Consider the following 16,570-nt stretch of genomic DNA (forward strand, 5'->3'; position numbering starts at 1 on the left):
CAGCAACAGAAATGAACCACCAGACAAACTGACAACCAAGGTTAGTAAAACATTATGCTGTATCCTTAAGAGAATGGACATGATTAACTCAGTGGCTACATTTCTCATAGATATTAGTGATGCTATACCTTTAAATATTAGACTCATTTTAATTAAGTAGTAGTGTCAAGTGACAGAGTCAGTAAGCGCATACTCAATAAACCTATTTGGTGGATGTGTAATCATTATGTTTGTGCCACTTCATTTGGTGGCCTGTCTTGTTAAAGGTCATAATATCACAAAACATCATTCTGTAGAGCCCTAGTCTGGCCCCATTTGGAGTACTGTGGCATTTCTAGAGTCCATACAGGAATAAGGATATGAAGCTAGCCCATAAAGTAAAAAAAAGCTACAAGTGTAAGAAAGGGAATATAGCACAAAAAGTAAAATGAGGGGATATGGAATCTACATCCACTAGGTGAGAGTGGGAAAACATGGCATGAGTGCAAAAGACACTTAGGGGACAATGTGACAATTAAAGGTCTACAGAATAACATTCAAGAGCTGTGTACAGTGTGAATTCTGCTACTCTGCTCATGTCTATGAATTATATATAATCCATGCTTCCTCAGCTTCAAATAAGAATATTTTCATCCAGCCAAATAAATATAAATGAGCATCTGTTATCCAATTAAGTGTTAAAAAATTCAAAGATATAGAGACACTGCAGGAGCAGAGCAGGAGCGGCCTTATGTCAACTGGTGCCCTAGGCAAAAGGGCTCCATGGCATCCCCCACCACACCACCTGGTGCCCCCATCCTGGTCTACCTACACCACATAAATACTGGAAAAGCGCCCCTTCCAGAGCGGCACCCTAGGCGGCCACCTAGTTGGCCTATGCCTAAGGCCGGCTATGGAGCAGAGACACTGTTAAGGCCATTGAGAAATGGTCTTGAACTATGTTTTATGATGCGTGGGAATCACTTCCTGTTTCTGAAATGTGATAATATTACTTTTTAGTCAGAACATAAGAAGAAGAGTGACACTTTAGGTTACTGGCCTACATTGCATTGATTGAAGAAGGACGTACACCACACAGCTTCTAATATCAGAGAAGGGCCATTATTCTACAAGAATATATCACCTGGAATAACTTTTATGCAAAATATTTGCATTTTATAAAAACATTAAATTTGTCTGAGTCCTTGTACTCGAATATTGGCCTTACTGATTCTGTTCTTTGCCAGCAAAAATGCTCCATTCTTTTTACCCATTTCACAAACTTCATTATAAACAATGGTGGTGAGAATTTGTTTCTGTTACTACCTGAGGCATCTCCAAAGCTTTCATTACTGCTGTAAAACCGAACATGTTTCCCATACTGCTCTTCAGTTCAGCAGCCAGCTGTATTGTTTTGTGCAGAAGTGCTGCGCGCTCGTCCGTACTGCCAGTACATCCCAGAATATCGACTGCTATCATGATGGACATGGTATGAAATCTGCAAAATAATGCAAAGCATTTAATGATTGTGTTTGGCTGCTATAGAGTTGTACAGGCAGGACAGGAACTGATGGTAAACACATTTCCATTAACTACTCATTTATGTCAGTCATAGTTCAGCTCCCCAGAAGGATTCAATAATCCATATAGCTAAGACATAATTTAGAAATATTGACTTTTAAAAATTATGAACTCAATATTAAACTTTTCTTGGCCTTTCCTAGCAGGAGCTGCCAAAGAGTGTACAACTAGAGTGAAACTCAGCCTCCTCCACATCATTACATTTAAGATTATGAAGTTATGCCCAGTTGTAGTATGAAGGATGTGCCCTTTTTCCATTTCTTTTGATAGTCCACATTCTCATCCTACACAGGAAGTATCAATCCAACAATCAAAGGACCCTCGGCTGCCTTGCATATTTGCTGATCTGTTCCTTTAATGTAACCTAAGACAAGTTATGACTTCTGTTCTATAGTATATTTCTTCACTGCAAACAATTATACATTCTAATATCAAAGTTTTTTTCATACATTAAGTAACAAACCCTATGGAATGATTTGTGTATATGTGACATTTCACCAGCTCTTCACAGTCTGTTTACATACACCTCATGTTGCACCTCTCTGATTGATGGGTAATGTACAATGAACTATATGGTTGCAGGAGGCTAAAGGGCACAACAACATGCATTGCTACCACTGCTTTCACACCCCATATTCTGAGAAATGTAATGCTCTGTGCTTCACTATACAGTCTGAGCATAGCAATGTATGGGAATACTGCTGTTGCAATAGCATTCTCCTTCCAAGTTCAGTTAAGTAACTATCAAGCAAAGACCCGGGAGTATGTCTTTTGTAAGCTGCTCTCTTGTCAAAGCTATTGCTTGGTCAAAACATAACTATTTTGCCTCACTGTAATCATTATAATAATCATTTGTTTAATAATATCAGTGAAATGACACTTTGTCATTTTCTATTCTGTTGTGGAATCTGGGTGTTTAAATTTAGCTTTCATTTGTTTCTTGCATTTATCAATTTGAAATCAGAATAAAATTCTTAATTAATAATAAACTTACCTTTCTAGCAGGTCAAGACGGAGCTGGTGTCCATGTTGCAGGGTGAGGAGTTCTAGACCTGAACTTACTCCCATGAGTTTCTGCATCTTCTTGGTTACCCCAATTATCCTAGCAACCTAGCAACAGAGAAATTACAAGATTAGATTAGAATCCTTTCTGGTTTAAATGCACAGTATACCAAAAGCTGCAGCCAAACACTTTTGTACAGCATCAATTCCTGGTTCTCTGTTTTAACTGCTATTATATGCCCCAGCAGTTTACCAGAGAGTTATATTTGACAGGGACATCATGAGTTCCATAATGGATATGAACCAGGTTCACATTTCAAGACTATGTGGAAATCTTGCAGAAGATTGTTTAGATTTTGAAAACATGGTTTCTTCTTTTGTTTATTCCTACCATAACATTTTCTCCAAACTTCCATTTTGCATGCTGTAACCAATATTGTAAATATGCAGCACTAAGAATTCATGTAAAGATGAACTTGCAGTTTTCAACCAGAACAAACACTGCACCTGTTTGAAATATAAGACATTTAGTATCCAGCAAACATCAATAAAAAAGATTGCAGTCTGTTTTTAGAGTGCAGTACCTAGTCACAACTAAGATGTTAAGCTAAATATTTTTGTCTGTGTTTTCATTCTGACAAACGTTAAAATATTCTTTCAGCTGTTCTACTCCTGCCACATATGAATGAAATGTACCATCTGTGCTATATGTAAGTATGTGTGTATATATACACATATACATATACACACATAAATACAGATGTGTTTTTGTTTCCAACACACAGGGGCAAATTACAGAGGTGCTTTTAAACTTAGAACATTCAAAGCCAGTCAAAATATTTACTATCTTAGGTAAACAGAATGACCTTGTCCTGAATGTTTTATAAATATGTTGTCACAGTAATGTTACAAATGAAGTAACTTTTAGCTGCAAGGTACTAGATGGAAGACAGTTTCTCCCATAAACAGTTTTCTGAAAAATCTGCTGTCACAAAATAAGCAAGCCCTGGCTAAATCTGTTTCTTAGCCGTGCTATCATGCTCGAGGCCTAATACTTGTACCGTATAAGGTCTAAGCAGTGATTAGAGGGAGGTGTTTTGTCTACTGTGGTGATTGCAAACCCCAGCCTGTGCCTGAAAATGTTCTAGCAAGATCAGTGATCCACCTGGCCAACAAGCAATAAAATAAACAAAACCATGCTTAACCTTATTACTGTCATTTAAAGATTAGTGGTCTTAGCTAGGTCTCCCACACCCCTGCAGCAGATACCAAGTTTGTCATCATATTTCCCATGTAGCTTTCCGATCTGGTATTCTTGTCTTAGAGAAAGAAGGACTGCAACATATTATTGTTCAGGACAGCTGTCTTTGAATGACATGAATGCAAGATGTGTTCATAAAAGCAGGAGCTATGCAAAGACTTGAAAATAGGCGTGGGAGCCATCTACAAATGAATGCAACATGATGTGATATAACAGCAGCACTTACAGCAGGGAAGTTTGAAACGTAAATGTTTCTCAATGTCAGAGAGGAAGGAATGTTGGATACTGCATGTCACTTGACACAACAGCACAACCGGCAATATGTCATAATCCAAGACAAACTAATAATGGCATGTGTTTTTGCCAATTACATTACTCTAGCACTGATTGTAAGAACACAGGAAGTGCTAGCTTTGTGTTGGGATATAACAGTGACAACACATACTCTAGCCTTCAAAAACACAGTGGAAACAGCAAAAGGCTGTGACTGTTAATGGGCACACAGAGGCCAAAGTGCTGATATTCTATAGGTACAGACAGTGGACAGGCACAGCAAAGCAAATGCCAGATAAAAAGCATGGCACTGTGGTCTTCTGCATTCCCTATAAAAGGACGTCAACATACAAGAGAAGAAGGCAGAGCATATCTCATCATGCAGGCTATAATAAGGTATGTTGGTATATGCTGGATAACAGTAAATGAAGAAAACCAAAAAGCAGTTCATAACAGAATGCTACCCCAACATATCACTGGTAACTGGGTGTGTTTTCCACAGCACAGCGGAGGTATGCAAATGGCATTTAGTACAGGGCAATCAACAAAGGCCAGGAGTTAGACAAGCACTACAATACATACAGACTGTCATGAAATGTCCACCTTTGTGTAAAAAAACACATAGCGTAAGCATCATGGTGTACCAGTGACAGTCTGTATGCTGTGACTTCAGCATAAATGTGATGCTGAACATGACAGCGGTACAACAAATGAATAGGTCCATGGTAGAACAGGACAGTGGAACAATCACACAGCTGGGGGAACAACAGTGTACAGATGTGACCCAAAGAATCCTACAGAATATCTATACCAGTGCTCATCATGGAAAGATTCATGTACTCCTGCAAATGCAATCAAAATGTGAAAAGCTGCTAGTGTTCCTGCCATAAAAACAGGGATCACTTTAAGAGCAGTCTGGCCACACTTCTAACAGATGATGGACATGTACAGAGGAAGAGTGTGTCTCATTAACATACGCAAGATCCCCGTTGTACACCTTGGTTCTGTACATCAGATAAATTCAGGACACAGGCAGCAATGATGTTAGACACACTGTCTGTCAACATACATGACACCAGAGGGATGCACTGCTGGATGTGTTTGAGGAATTACTGTTGGGCATTAGCACGGCCCATTTGTCCAGAAACTAGTGTCAGAAGACCATGCTACTAAGCCACAGCTGTCTGTAGAGACTGCTGTGCAGGCTGACCTACTCTGGGATATCACAGAGATCAGATACGTGCATCAGAAGGATGAGGTCTGTGCCTTCCAGCGTCTATCAGTGCACCTGGGTATATTACCAGATGATGGATGGCAGATTTTTACAGCTCTAGGAATCATCATACATACATACATATCTGCTATCCATGTTATAGTGCTAACATTGCCAAGCCTTGTTCTCAGTGTACTTGCTATTTGTGGATCGATTAGCACAATGTGACCATGTACAGTGCAATGCTAAACAATTCTCACAAGCAGCCACATAGGCTTGTTTGTCCACCACACTTTTGTAGTTTACCATCACACTAAATTATAGTTCAACAACTATGTTCTGTCTTGATAACAACATGACTTTAGTTTGGGCAGCAGCACTCAGACAGCTTTATTTACCCTTATCAGTTCAATAATTTCTGAAATGGAAAAGGGACTTTTTAAAGGTATATTATTTCTAAACATTATCAAAGCCCTTGGTTTACTACTAAATCAGAAAATGTTGCTGGATGCTGTGCTTCTTCAGGTTTTGGATTAAGTGGCATTAGCTAATACAAGCTGTAAATGAGCTTTATCCATACTTGTTGTTGTGTCTTTCGGCTTTTCCCGGTTAGGGGTCGCCACAGCGGAACTCCGGTCCGCTAATGATTGGCAGTAGATTTTCACGTGCCGAGTTGCCGGCCCTGATGCACAACCTTCAATGAAGGTACGCCCATTCACGCATGTCTCCACACAGAAGACGCTCTAGCTGAGAATCGAACAGGACAACGTCTTACTGTGAGGCGACAATGACACCACCGCCGCAGTGAGCTTTATCCATACTACTGGGCTTTATTCCTTCAATTTCTACATGCAAACTGTATGACACTGAGCAAGTTACAAAACCTGACAATGCTCCCAGCTGGTTAGCCCCTGAGAAGGTACTCTTGTGCCTAATGGGCTTACCTGGTTAACAAATGCATAAAACAAAGACACAAAAATAAAGTTGATGATAAAGTTACATATCAGGTAGGGCCTTTCAAATTCGGATTATAGCTCCTATGTTCTTTACAGTCAATCTTAACTCAGCTGTTCCAGAAGGATATGCCCTAGGCTGCATACTTTTTATATTTATGTTAATTTACCATCAGTTGACCTTCCTTCTATAAAACATGTTCTTTATGTAGATGATTTTGTTATTATCAGGTTACCTGTTTCCCATTGAGCAATTAAAGATAAATTATCTCAATAGCCTGCTAGAGCAGTCAGAAATTAATTGGGTAAAACTAAAATGCTGTCTGGTGCTCCTTCCAGACTAAAGCAGGTACCACATACTGATAATCCAAAAAGTATCGTAGTCAGTAAAGCAGGCAAAATCTCAGTAGGAATACAAATTTATTGAAGTAACACATAGGAAAAGATTATTAGTGTTCTTTTGGTGTCGTTTGGGTTGCACACCTTCATGGTTACTACCACATACTGATACCTAGCCTAATTCTGCCAGCAAACACGTTAAACGACTGGTTTCTTTTACATATCGAGGGGTAGCATTAGACCCTTCATTTTCTATGCCAGCTCCGTTCAAACAACTTACATTCAAAATTAACAAGACACTGTCTGAGTGCTAGGATCTGTCTACACTCCTCTCCCCTGCAGCTAGGGGAAGCTATTAGGAAGGGTATTTTGCAAACTCACTGTCTACTACTCTAATATTCAATGGAAAGTCCACTAACAGGAAGACTACCTGTCACTTCTTGTTTGTTCTATAACCAACCATTTGGGAATCCTTACCTCCAGAAATCAGGACCTGCTTAGGATTTAAATGATTTAGAACTAAGCTAGTCTCTCACCCGAAGGAAACAGCAGAATGAAACTGCTTCCCCTACCCAAAATTACCTGAAGTTGTTTTCACTGAACATAACCATTCTACTGTTTTGCCACTGTTGTAACTACTGTTCACTACAGGTGCGTGTGTTTCTCTGTACCATGAATGCATTCCACATTGTTATTTTTCTGTATGTAATTGCGTTTGTTGTACTTTCCAGGCAGTGGCTGCAGTGAGTCTTTCTGTATCAGTCCATTACCGAGTTAAAACTTAGACATATAATACATACAGATATAAATAAGCTCTGTATCATATTGGACTTTGCACCACAGTGCACTCTGTATGTCAGGCCTTCTTTTCTCACACAGAAACAAAAGGCTGTTACTCTTATCACTACTAGTCTGTGTAACATGGTTTTCCTTCTGCCATATATGGCCATGGTACAGGCACTGCACAAAATGTAAGATGTGTAGCAGTTCTGGCTTTCCTTACTGGTGTTTGCCATGATGTGTGGACATTTTAGTAGGTAATATCTTTTTGTTTTTTAATTGATTGATTGTTTAATTAATTGATGGTAGTGAGGTATATAAATCATGTTTTGTCCTTTACTCACTTGTTCAGATGAAGTCCCATCTTCAAGAGACAACAGCACTTAACACTACTTGTTTTGTGATGGAATAAACACGGCTGCTATTTTTGCCATTAACTAGCTGTATTTACTTTAGTTTTATCAACTACTGATGAAAGGTTTGTCTAACAGGGTTACCAGGAGCTATGTGGACCTATTCTTGGTTTAATGGTTCTCAGAAATATATGTATCCTGATAGGTAATGGAAGGTAGCAGTAAAGATGTAATGCCAAAATACCCACTTGAATTGCAGTATATATATTAGCATTCCATGCAAGGTTTATGCCATACACAAAACTGGATTAGGGATGGCATCACCAAGTCCTCTTTCTCAGAGTTAGTCTGTCACCTGAAAGAAGTCCACATGGTGCCCTGTACTATGTAATCACCATGGATACAACTTTCTATAACTTTCCTATAACTTTCCTAATGCATCCATCATGTGTACCATGCCTGCCCATTTCCCAAAGCTACACTACTGATGATGTCATGACTCCTTTATGCCACACCCCCTGTGTGCTCCACTGCCCCACTAATGTTTATTATCTCCATCATGCAGTTTTTTTTTTGGCCTGTTACAGGAGTTTCTACCACTTGACTGAACACATAATCAGTGATGTATAGTGTTATGCAATTCATTGCTTTGCCGCAGTACACTGATTGTGCCAACAGCTGTACTGTGTTCCACAATTGCTACTTCCACTAACTGTGACCCCCCCAACATGCCTCTCAGTGTTGACGATCTGTTAGCTTTATCAGATTTATTACTTTCAGTATGCCCAGCTTAGCCAGTCTTTGTGACTTGCATGCATGAACACTTAACTACCCTTTGTACATTTCAGTTCAACCCAGTTTTGTCCATGCAGCTATTGCATTTTCAGATCCCTCCTTGTGAATGCATCCACACTGGTTCTTGTGTGCACATGGTTGGTCAAGCAAGGTAATCTCTCAAAGTGCATCACCAATTAAACAGGTGGCTTCAGCAACATGCCTTTTTATTTAAAAAAAAAAAAGACATTCCTAAAACGCTTACTTTGGAGAGCCATTATTTTCAGAAAAAAAAACATGTTTTAAAGAAGCAGTCTTTATGCTTCTTAATGTTAGTGAAATGTTTACTTACATTTCATTGCAGTATTTATCAATAAACATGCTTTATTTGTTTTGTTTCAGTTTGTCGAACCTGCACTGACCTGTATGGACTGAGTTGTAGACTACTACAGTTAATGTTTTTTATTTTTTCAGTATCCTATTCCCCACTTTAGTGTGACTATGGTATTGGTATATATAAGTTAGGAGGTGTAAATGTGAAGTTTCCTACATAGCAATGTAGGGGTCTTACCCCTGCAAAGAGTAATTTTTCTTTCTATTTTTACTATGTAGATGTTTTAATAACTAGGAGCTATTTTAATGAACATTTTAAATCATACTTTTTCAAATTATTTACAGTTGACAGTGGTCATCCAGAATTCCAAAACAGAAACATAGTGAAGGGGTCAGTGTGTTCGTGTAGCTAAGATGACATCTGATATAGCAGATTTTTATAATGAACTCAAAGATGTTAAAAGCGTGTTACTTGAATTTTATTGAAACAACTGCATCAGAAGTCTTAATAAAAGAGAAGAGAGGATTTCTAAACACTTGCTTGGGAAGCAGGGTATAACTGAAAAGGTATTATTTACCAGTAATTGCAACAGGACAATGTTTCTTCAACATGGTTCTGGTAGAAACAACATTCAAAAAGTATTATTAGACAACTGGTGGATTTTAAATTATTTCCCTGACATAGCTAAAAAAAGGTGTCATGAGCCTACCTTCATTTACAAACAAGTGAGGAACATGCAAAGTTTGTTTGAGAATCTTACATATAATGATTTAGGAGGTTATGGTACATTAAAGTGTGGCTCATGTTCTCAATGTATGCAGATTTCAGGGGGTTCAGCAATATATGTGAGAGGGTATGGAAAAGTCAAATTTAAAAGGGAAATATAATAGTAATACAAAGGGTGTGATTTCCCAAGATACATGCACTTTTTGTCAGTGTTTTTATATATGAAAATCAGAACGTGTTTTATAATTGTATATATGAACGCATCTATAACATTAGCAGAAAGGACACTAAAAATGCTTGAACAACATGTTTTGAGTTTAAAGGTTTTTAGTTTTTGCAAAACCTGGACAAGAATTGTGTTTTGGAAGTGTCAACTTGAAAAGCGTGAACTACTGTGGCAGCTTAGGCTTGGAGCCCATTTTTCATGCAGTTTGCATTTATCTAAGCTTGAATGAAAAGTTTCAGTTTCTAGCCACTTGTGTTCACTAGACTTCAGAAATATTTGTATTTTAATAACATGATGATCATGATTATATCATTCATTTATTAAGTGGACACATGCAAAAGATTAGTTTTTCACTTCAAATTTTTATTTCCTATGTATTTGTGAAGTGTTCACATTTTTAGTTTTTAATCGGTCATGTGACTTAAAAGGTTTAATTTCATTGATGGGGGTGTCTATATAAATTAAGGTTTTACAATGATCACTTCAGATTCTGAAGTCTTTTGAGATGAACATGCTTGACCTGGAGTGGTTACAAAAATCTGGTTCATGACCTTTGTTTCCTGCTTGCGAGTATGTTTGTGTTTTTTTTTTTAATTTCTGGTTGATTTTCTTTCTATTTTTATGCTTTTTCAGGTTGTGTTTCTTAATACAGAAAAAACAAATTATTCATGACTCATGACTCCTTGAGTCGCTCTAGCACAATGTAAGCATTTTGAACTATGAACATTTTGTTACATGCTAATTGGATACTGATTGGCAAGCTAATATTATGGCAGTTGGTACAGAAGGTTAATGCTGTGAAATACAGTTCCTGTGGTAAAGGGTTTGACTCCCTCTGCCCTCATTTGCCTACTATGTAACCAGGAGCAAGTCACTTATCTAGACATTGCTGCTAGTTGTCCCTGAAAAGAGACTGTGTGCTCAGTGGGCTTATCTGGTTAACAAATGACTACTATTATTATTATTATTATTATTATTATTATTGCTATTATATAACAGATATTGTCTGACTTAATCAGTTGATGTATGAGAAGACCAACCTTGTGAAGTGGTTCATTTTTTGTACCTATCAGAATTCAATATGTTTTTTAAAGATGGGGATTTGTTAGTAATGATATATACTGTGACATAACACAAAAAATAAAAAGTAGCTTGCTTTTTGAGCCCACCAATTGACAAGACACTGCATGGAAGTCAAGACATAATGAAGAAGATTTGACATGTATGCTGTTAATAAGTAATATCAAATACAGTCTTAATGACTTAAAGGGAACTCCAGCAGCCATGGCTAATGGGGAAGAGGACAGCAGTGGAGAATTGCAAGGAAAACATGGTGAGAAAAGGAGGTATTGCCAGCACAGCAAGCTGAAATTTTGTAAACAATTATATATCATTTGTGAATATCAAAAAATGTATATAAGATGCTTGTGTTACAAATGTATTAGAAGTGTATGTCATATGTATATCAAGCTGCTTTGTACAGATGTTTGTGTTGAAAGGGTATTTGTAAAGTGCTTGTGTTTAAAATGTAACCACAGTATGGCTACTGCAGAGAACAGAAAAGTACATGCACTGTTGTAACTGTTTAAATGTATCTGTTTTAACAGAGGAAACTGGAGGGTTAACCTCAGTCCAGCAAATTTTAGAAAAATATCTGAAATTATATCACTTTATAGGCTAGGCTATAAAGGTGTTATCTCACTTTCAATGCAGCCAGAGGCACAAAGTCTATACTAGGAGGTGTTCTGTATTGTTTTTGTGGGTGAACTAATTACTACTCTGAAAGCATGAAGGAAATGCAATTGTTTTATGTCTTCCAGCACCTGCCAAACATCTGAGCAAAAGCCCTTGTATGTGTATTTTTACAGGTAGGTGCTAAGATCTGCCAGCTTCAGCAATGGGGTTTTACCTGGGAACTAGGAGTCAGATGACCAGAAATGATGTCATTATGCAAGCTATCCCAGTAGTAATGTTTTAGATATTCTTTTGAGAAGTCTGTTAGTGAGACAGAGTATTCTGTCTTGAGTCTGACAACAAGAAAAGCCACTCACCATATCATCTGCCTTGCTCTATTAGTAAGTTTTTAGGGTACAGTAATTCTCTTAGATACAGTCAAGAATACAGTGAAACTTAATTTAGATGTTAGTTGTCTTTATTTGCAGTATCTGAGCCTCTCATGCAATTGTATTTTAAATATTTCCTGTGTTTTGAACTCTGATGTCACTGTGAATATATACTTAGCATTTTCTTGTTCTTTTATTATTTATTATAAAATATATTTAAACCTTTCATTGTGGCTGATCTTTGTACAGATATTTAAGTTTTGAGAGTGCTTGCATATTTACTTGTTGACACTGTGTGGCCCACTCCTAATAGCCTTGTTCTTGGTCAAACTACCATTTCTATTAATATTAATATAACACAGTAAAACTGGTCACCCTTTGTTAAGGGCCTTAAAATAGCTGTCGGGGAGTGTCTGGGCAGAAGGGGGCATAGCTAGTAAACTTGTGCCAACCTTTCCCTGGTGTGTGGGTAAATCAAACCTCAAAGAGTGTGTGTGCCAGCAACCTGGGAAGGGACACAAACCACTGGTTGGACAGAGAGGGTGCTGGAGATCTTGGCTTGGTCAATCAGCTGAGATCTCAACTTTATAGCTGTGCCAGTGGGGGAGTCTTATTGTGGATCTGGAGAAAAAGTGAGAAACCAGCCCTGGCCTGACTGTGGTCTCTGTGTGCTCTTAAGGAAAATTGCACTTGATGCAGAGAGCTGCATCTGGAAATACTATTTGTGTACTGGTTATCCTCCCAGTGAACGTTCCCCCACAGGTACCAGTAGTAAGGCTTGAGGCTCCTTAATTACTGGCCCAGAAGTGGGATATCCACATCACATACTGGTTGGCAGTGGAGGGTTGTCACAGACATTACTGACCCATCATGAAGGGCTGTCTTGCAGATCAAGTGTCACATTAAGCTTGTTATGCTATATCAAGCATTTAGGTCTTTACTTGATGGATCTTATGTCTATGATGAATTCCAAAGCAGTAAACATCATGGTGGGAGAAGCCAGAGAAAGATACAAGAACACAGGCTGAGTCATGAAGTGCTGATACAGCAAAAAATGCTTAGCTCCTAGAAAAGATAAGTGAGTATATAATGTTGGTGAAAATATGTACTGAAGTCTAAAGGATATGGTATAAATGCATGCAGTGGAAACATTGTAGAAACACACATTGGAGGCAGGTTTTCTTTTGGTGCAATGGGATTTGAATATATCACTTTCCAGTGAGTGGGATGCCAGGTGAAGGCAAGAGGTAATGTAGCTGGTATGCCACATGAAATAAGACTACACTGCATCTTCATTTGTGAATTAACAGCAAAATGAAAAGACTCGTTTAGGCAGAGCTCAGAATTGCTTTCAGAGGAAAATGACGGATCAGCTCAATGGAACTTTATTCTCTGGGAAGCATGGGAAAAAATCATTATAACGATGACTTCTTTCTTAAACAGAAATGTGATGGTTTTGTATAACTCCTATGTACGGAATGATCATAAACCTTCCTCACCTATGAGGGCCTGAAGTTCTGTGATTATAAGTTGATGGTTAATAAAAATAGCTTACCAAAATAAAAAAAAATTAATTCCCGCACAACCAAGTATAGAAGAAGGGGATATCATCTGATAGAATACATACGCATTCAATCATAAAATGCAAATCCCACAAAAGGTAGTTATTTTTCACAGGAAGACAGAGGAGCAACAGTTTTAAAGGAACTGCATAGCCACAATGATGTCCTCCACATTGTCATATCCTGGGTATTATTGGCTAGGCCTGTATGGGCTCTTGTGCCATTAGTCTAGTAATCACCTATAAACTTATATGGATGGGGAACCATAAATTCCCTTCTGGGCTACTTCCCATGTCCCTTATGGGCAAAGACAGTCTGTAAGATGAGTCAGGGCTCCAACACCCAAAGACCCACTACTCTGATACTACCCCATCCCAGACCTGGGGAATTAAAATATAATATTGTCATATCTTGGGTATTACTGGCTGGGTTGTAAAGGCTCTTGTGCCATTAGCCTTGTAGTCACCTATGAACAAGGTCATGGATGGGCAGACATGGTATCACATGTAGTCTGAGCAAGAAAAAATAAGGCCACATGCCATAAAAGTATCCAAAAAGCCAAGAATACTTTCAACAGAAAGGTAGCACAGGATGGCATTCCAGAACAATGTCCACTTGGAACCCTGAGTCAGAAAGCTTCCAAGCAAATAAAATCACCTGTGAAATGTCATAGAGTAAAACCAGCAGGATCAGAAGCCAGAGCATGAGGTTAAGTGAACTGCTTTTCTACTCATGTGGGACATTCCTGTCTATGTCTGTGAGCACTAAACCACATCGTTCTTGAATACCAATGGGTGAAAAATGAGTTTAGGTCTTCCAAGCCTTGCAAGAGATGAATAACCAGAGGGATAGGCCATGTCAGGGAGAAAAAACTACTAAAACCGATCAGTCTCCCATCTGCACTAACTAGAAGAAAGAGAAAATCATGTGACCTTTAATAGCAGAAAGGAAAATGTCCAGAGTACTCCACATCTGGAAGACTGGTCTCTGAGCTACAACTTCATAGGAGGAATGCAATGTATCAGTACTTCCCAGCAAGCACCAGTTCATTTACTTCCCTGTGAAAGTGAATTGCTGAAAAACTGATGCCCAGTATCAACCCTTTGCTCATCAGATATCACTTACCAATACAGCATGAGTGACCTCATCCCTCACTGCTTGAAAAGATATCACATGATGGACTGGTTACCAAAGTGAATGATGTGGAAACGGTTTTGTCTCCAAGACCAGAAGAGACAGGAGCACCATTCTAGATCCATCTACATAAAGTGAAATACCACCTCCATGATGACCACATCATTTAAATCAAAAGTGAGCCAAGATGTTACTCCACACGTCACAAGTGAAGCACCTACTGATAAAATCAGGAATGGTTATGAAAATAAAGGCTCACACAAACTTGATGGGTAACAACCAATAAAGGGCCTGGCAACTAGGTTGCAGCAAACAAGATAAGTAATGCACAACTAGAGTAACACAACCACTTAACACAAAAAAAATGTCCATAGTGTCAAAACAACTTTTTTATATGGGAATAAAAACACAAAATAATAAGCACTTTTGCTCATAAGTACTTTATCATAGAGATATACTGAATACATCTCTTATATTGTATTTCAAAGACTATTGCCTTAATTTTCTTAACTTTTGCAATGGAGTACAACATTAGCTTGCAAGACAGTTTGTCAAACATGCTATTTCAGTATATTATTTAAAACTTCTCCTCCAACTGCAGGAAATATTACATCAATAACCATAAACTTGAACATCTTATTAAAACTGTGAACGTGTTTACGTAAAACATTATCATACTTCTGGTTATGTATAGATTATAGGTGTTAATAAATGTGTTCATAATAGTGTTTCACAGTTTTACCTAAGTAAAAAGATTAGCATCCAGAAAATAAAGCTATATGTATTCTACTAGCCTGGTATTGTAGTCAACACTGCCCCAAAATGATATTTAGCTGTAGTCACTGGGTGTATAAAAATTAAATCTATGTATATTATCACAATATGTTCTTCCTGAAGTTGGCAAAGAGGGTTAAAGCTATTAACTGTAGTGCTTGTGGTACAGGATTTGAATCTCTCAGCCCTCATTTCCCTGCTGTGTGACCTTGAGCAAGTCACTTATCCAGACATTGCTCCTGGGTTTCCCCCTGAAAAATAAGCTAACCGTTTTCTAGGAATATGTTTTCTCTTTATAATAAATTTAATACTGAGAGTTTTTTTATACACAAGCTTATACTTAGACTGAATAACAGTGTAGATATGCTTTTCACTTAAACATTTCCAGTTGACAATTATCTTTCTTACAGCATGCTTATCTTTAGAAAAGGGCAACTTGAAATTGTACTAGTACAGCTATCATTTCTTTACTGTAATTCTTGTTTAACACCATTGCAGTGTATGGAGCATATCCAGAAAAAAATCTAAGTTAAGCACTTCTTAGAGCATGAGACCGTGTTTTAACAAATGTTAAGCACCCCATGCTACATTTAAGACTGGGTATCATACTAGGTAGTTAAATCTGCCAGTACTGACTAACAAATGACAGCAGCAGAATTCCAAACAGAACTGCTTCTGCCTGTTGTCTGTGCCAGTAATGTGTCCCTGATTTTGTGTAACATAAGAGACTGATGTTCATCATACTGAACAGTGTTGCAGATACCTTAGCTATATAGGTTATATCCTGCCAATGATATAAAAGCCAGCCAGCTTCCAAACCTTCAGGACACCTTCCATGTGCCAAATCAATCAGTTTGAGCTGAGCTGAGTAAAAGACAAGTTGGGGAGCAAAGCCATTAAGAGCTTTACTGATGCCCAAGAGTAAGCTCCTCTGAGACATTCAAGGGTCAACTTTCACCTTGTGCTTTCCTTTGCTGGCCAGATAAGTTCCCTTTGGGGAAAAAAACTTCCATTTTCTTAATTGTGTTGATGTTTTATTACTTTGCTCTTCAGGAAACTTATTTTAAAGCTAGGAGTGATGTGTTTTAATAAAGTGCCTCAAGATTGTAACATAATTTTAAATGGCGCACTTGTTCTTTCTGTCAGTGTAAAAGTGGTGTAAAGTAACTGAAACACTTTTCCTGTGGGGGAACTGTGTTTGTTTTAATTTTGTGGGACTGGCATGGTATTTTAAAGTGTTTTT

General features: G+C 38.0%; 1 protein-coding gene across 1 annotated transcript in view; it reads right to left on the reverse strand.

Annotated features, from left to right (window-relative positions):
- Nucleotides 1-16,570, reverse strand: part of SH2D3C (SH2 domain containing 3C) — a 503,667-nt gene that overhangs the window by 33,756 nt on the left and 453,341 nt on the right. Inside the window, exons 8-9 of the mRNA XM_044058698.1 lie at nt 2,555-2,670; nt 1,306-1,477 (exon numbers count right to left, since the gene is read on the reverse strand). Coding sequence (XP_043914633.1) covers nt 1,306-1,477; nt 2,555-2,670 — 288 coding nt within the window. The remainder of the gene's footprint in view (nt 1-1,305; nt 1,478-2,554; nt 2,671-16,570) is intronic.

The sequence above is a fragment of the Protopterus annectens genome, chromosome 16.part0, assembly GCF_019279795.1.
Source record: "Protopterus annectens isolate FY-2018-M chromosome 16.part0, PAN1.0, whole genome shotgun sequence".
NCBI lineage: Eukaryota > Metazoa > Chordata > Ceratodontiformes > Protopteridae > Protopterus > Protopterus annectens.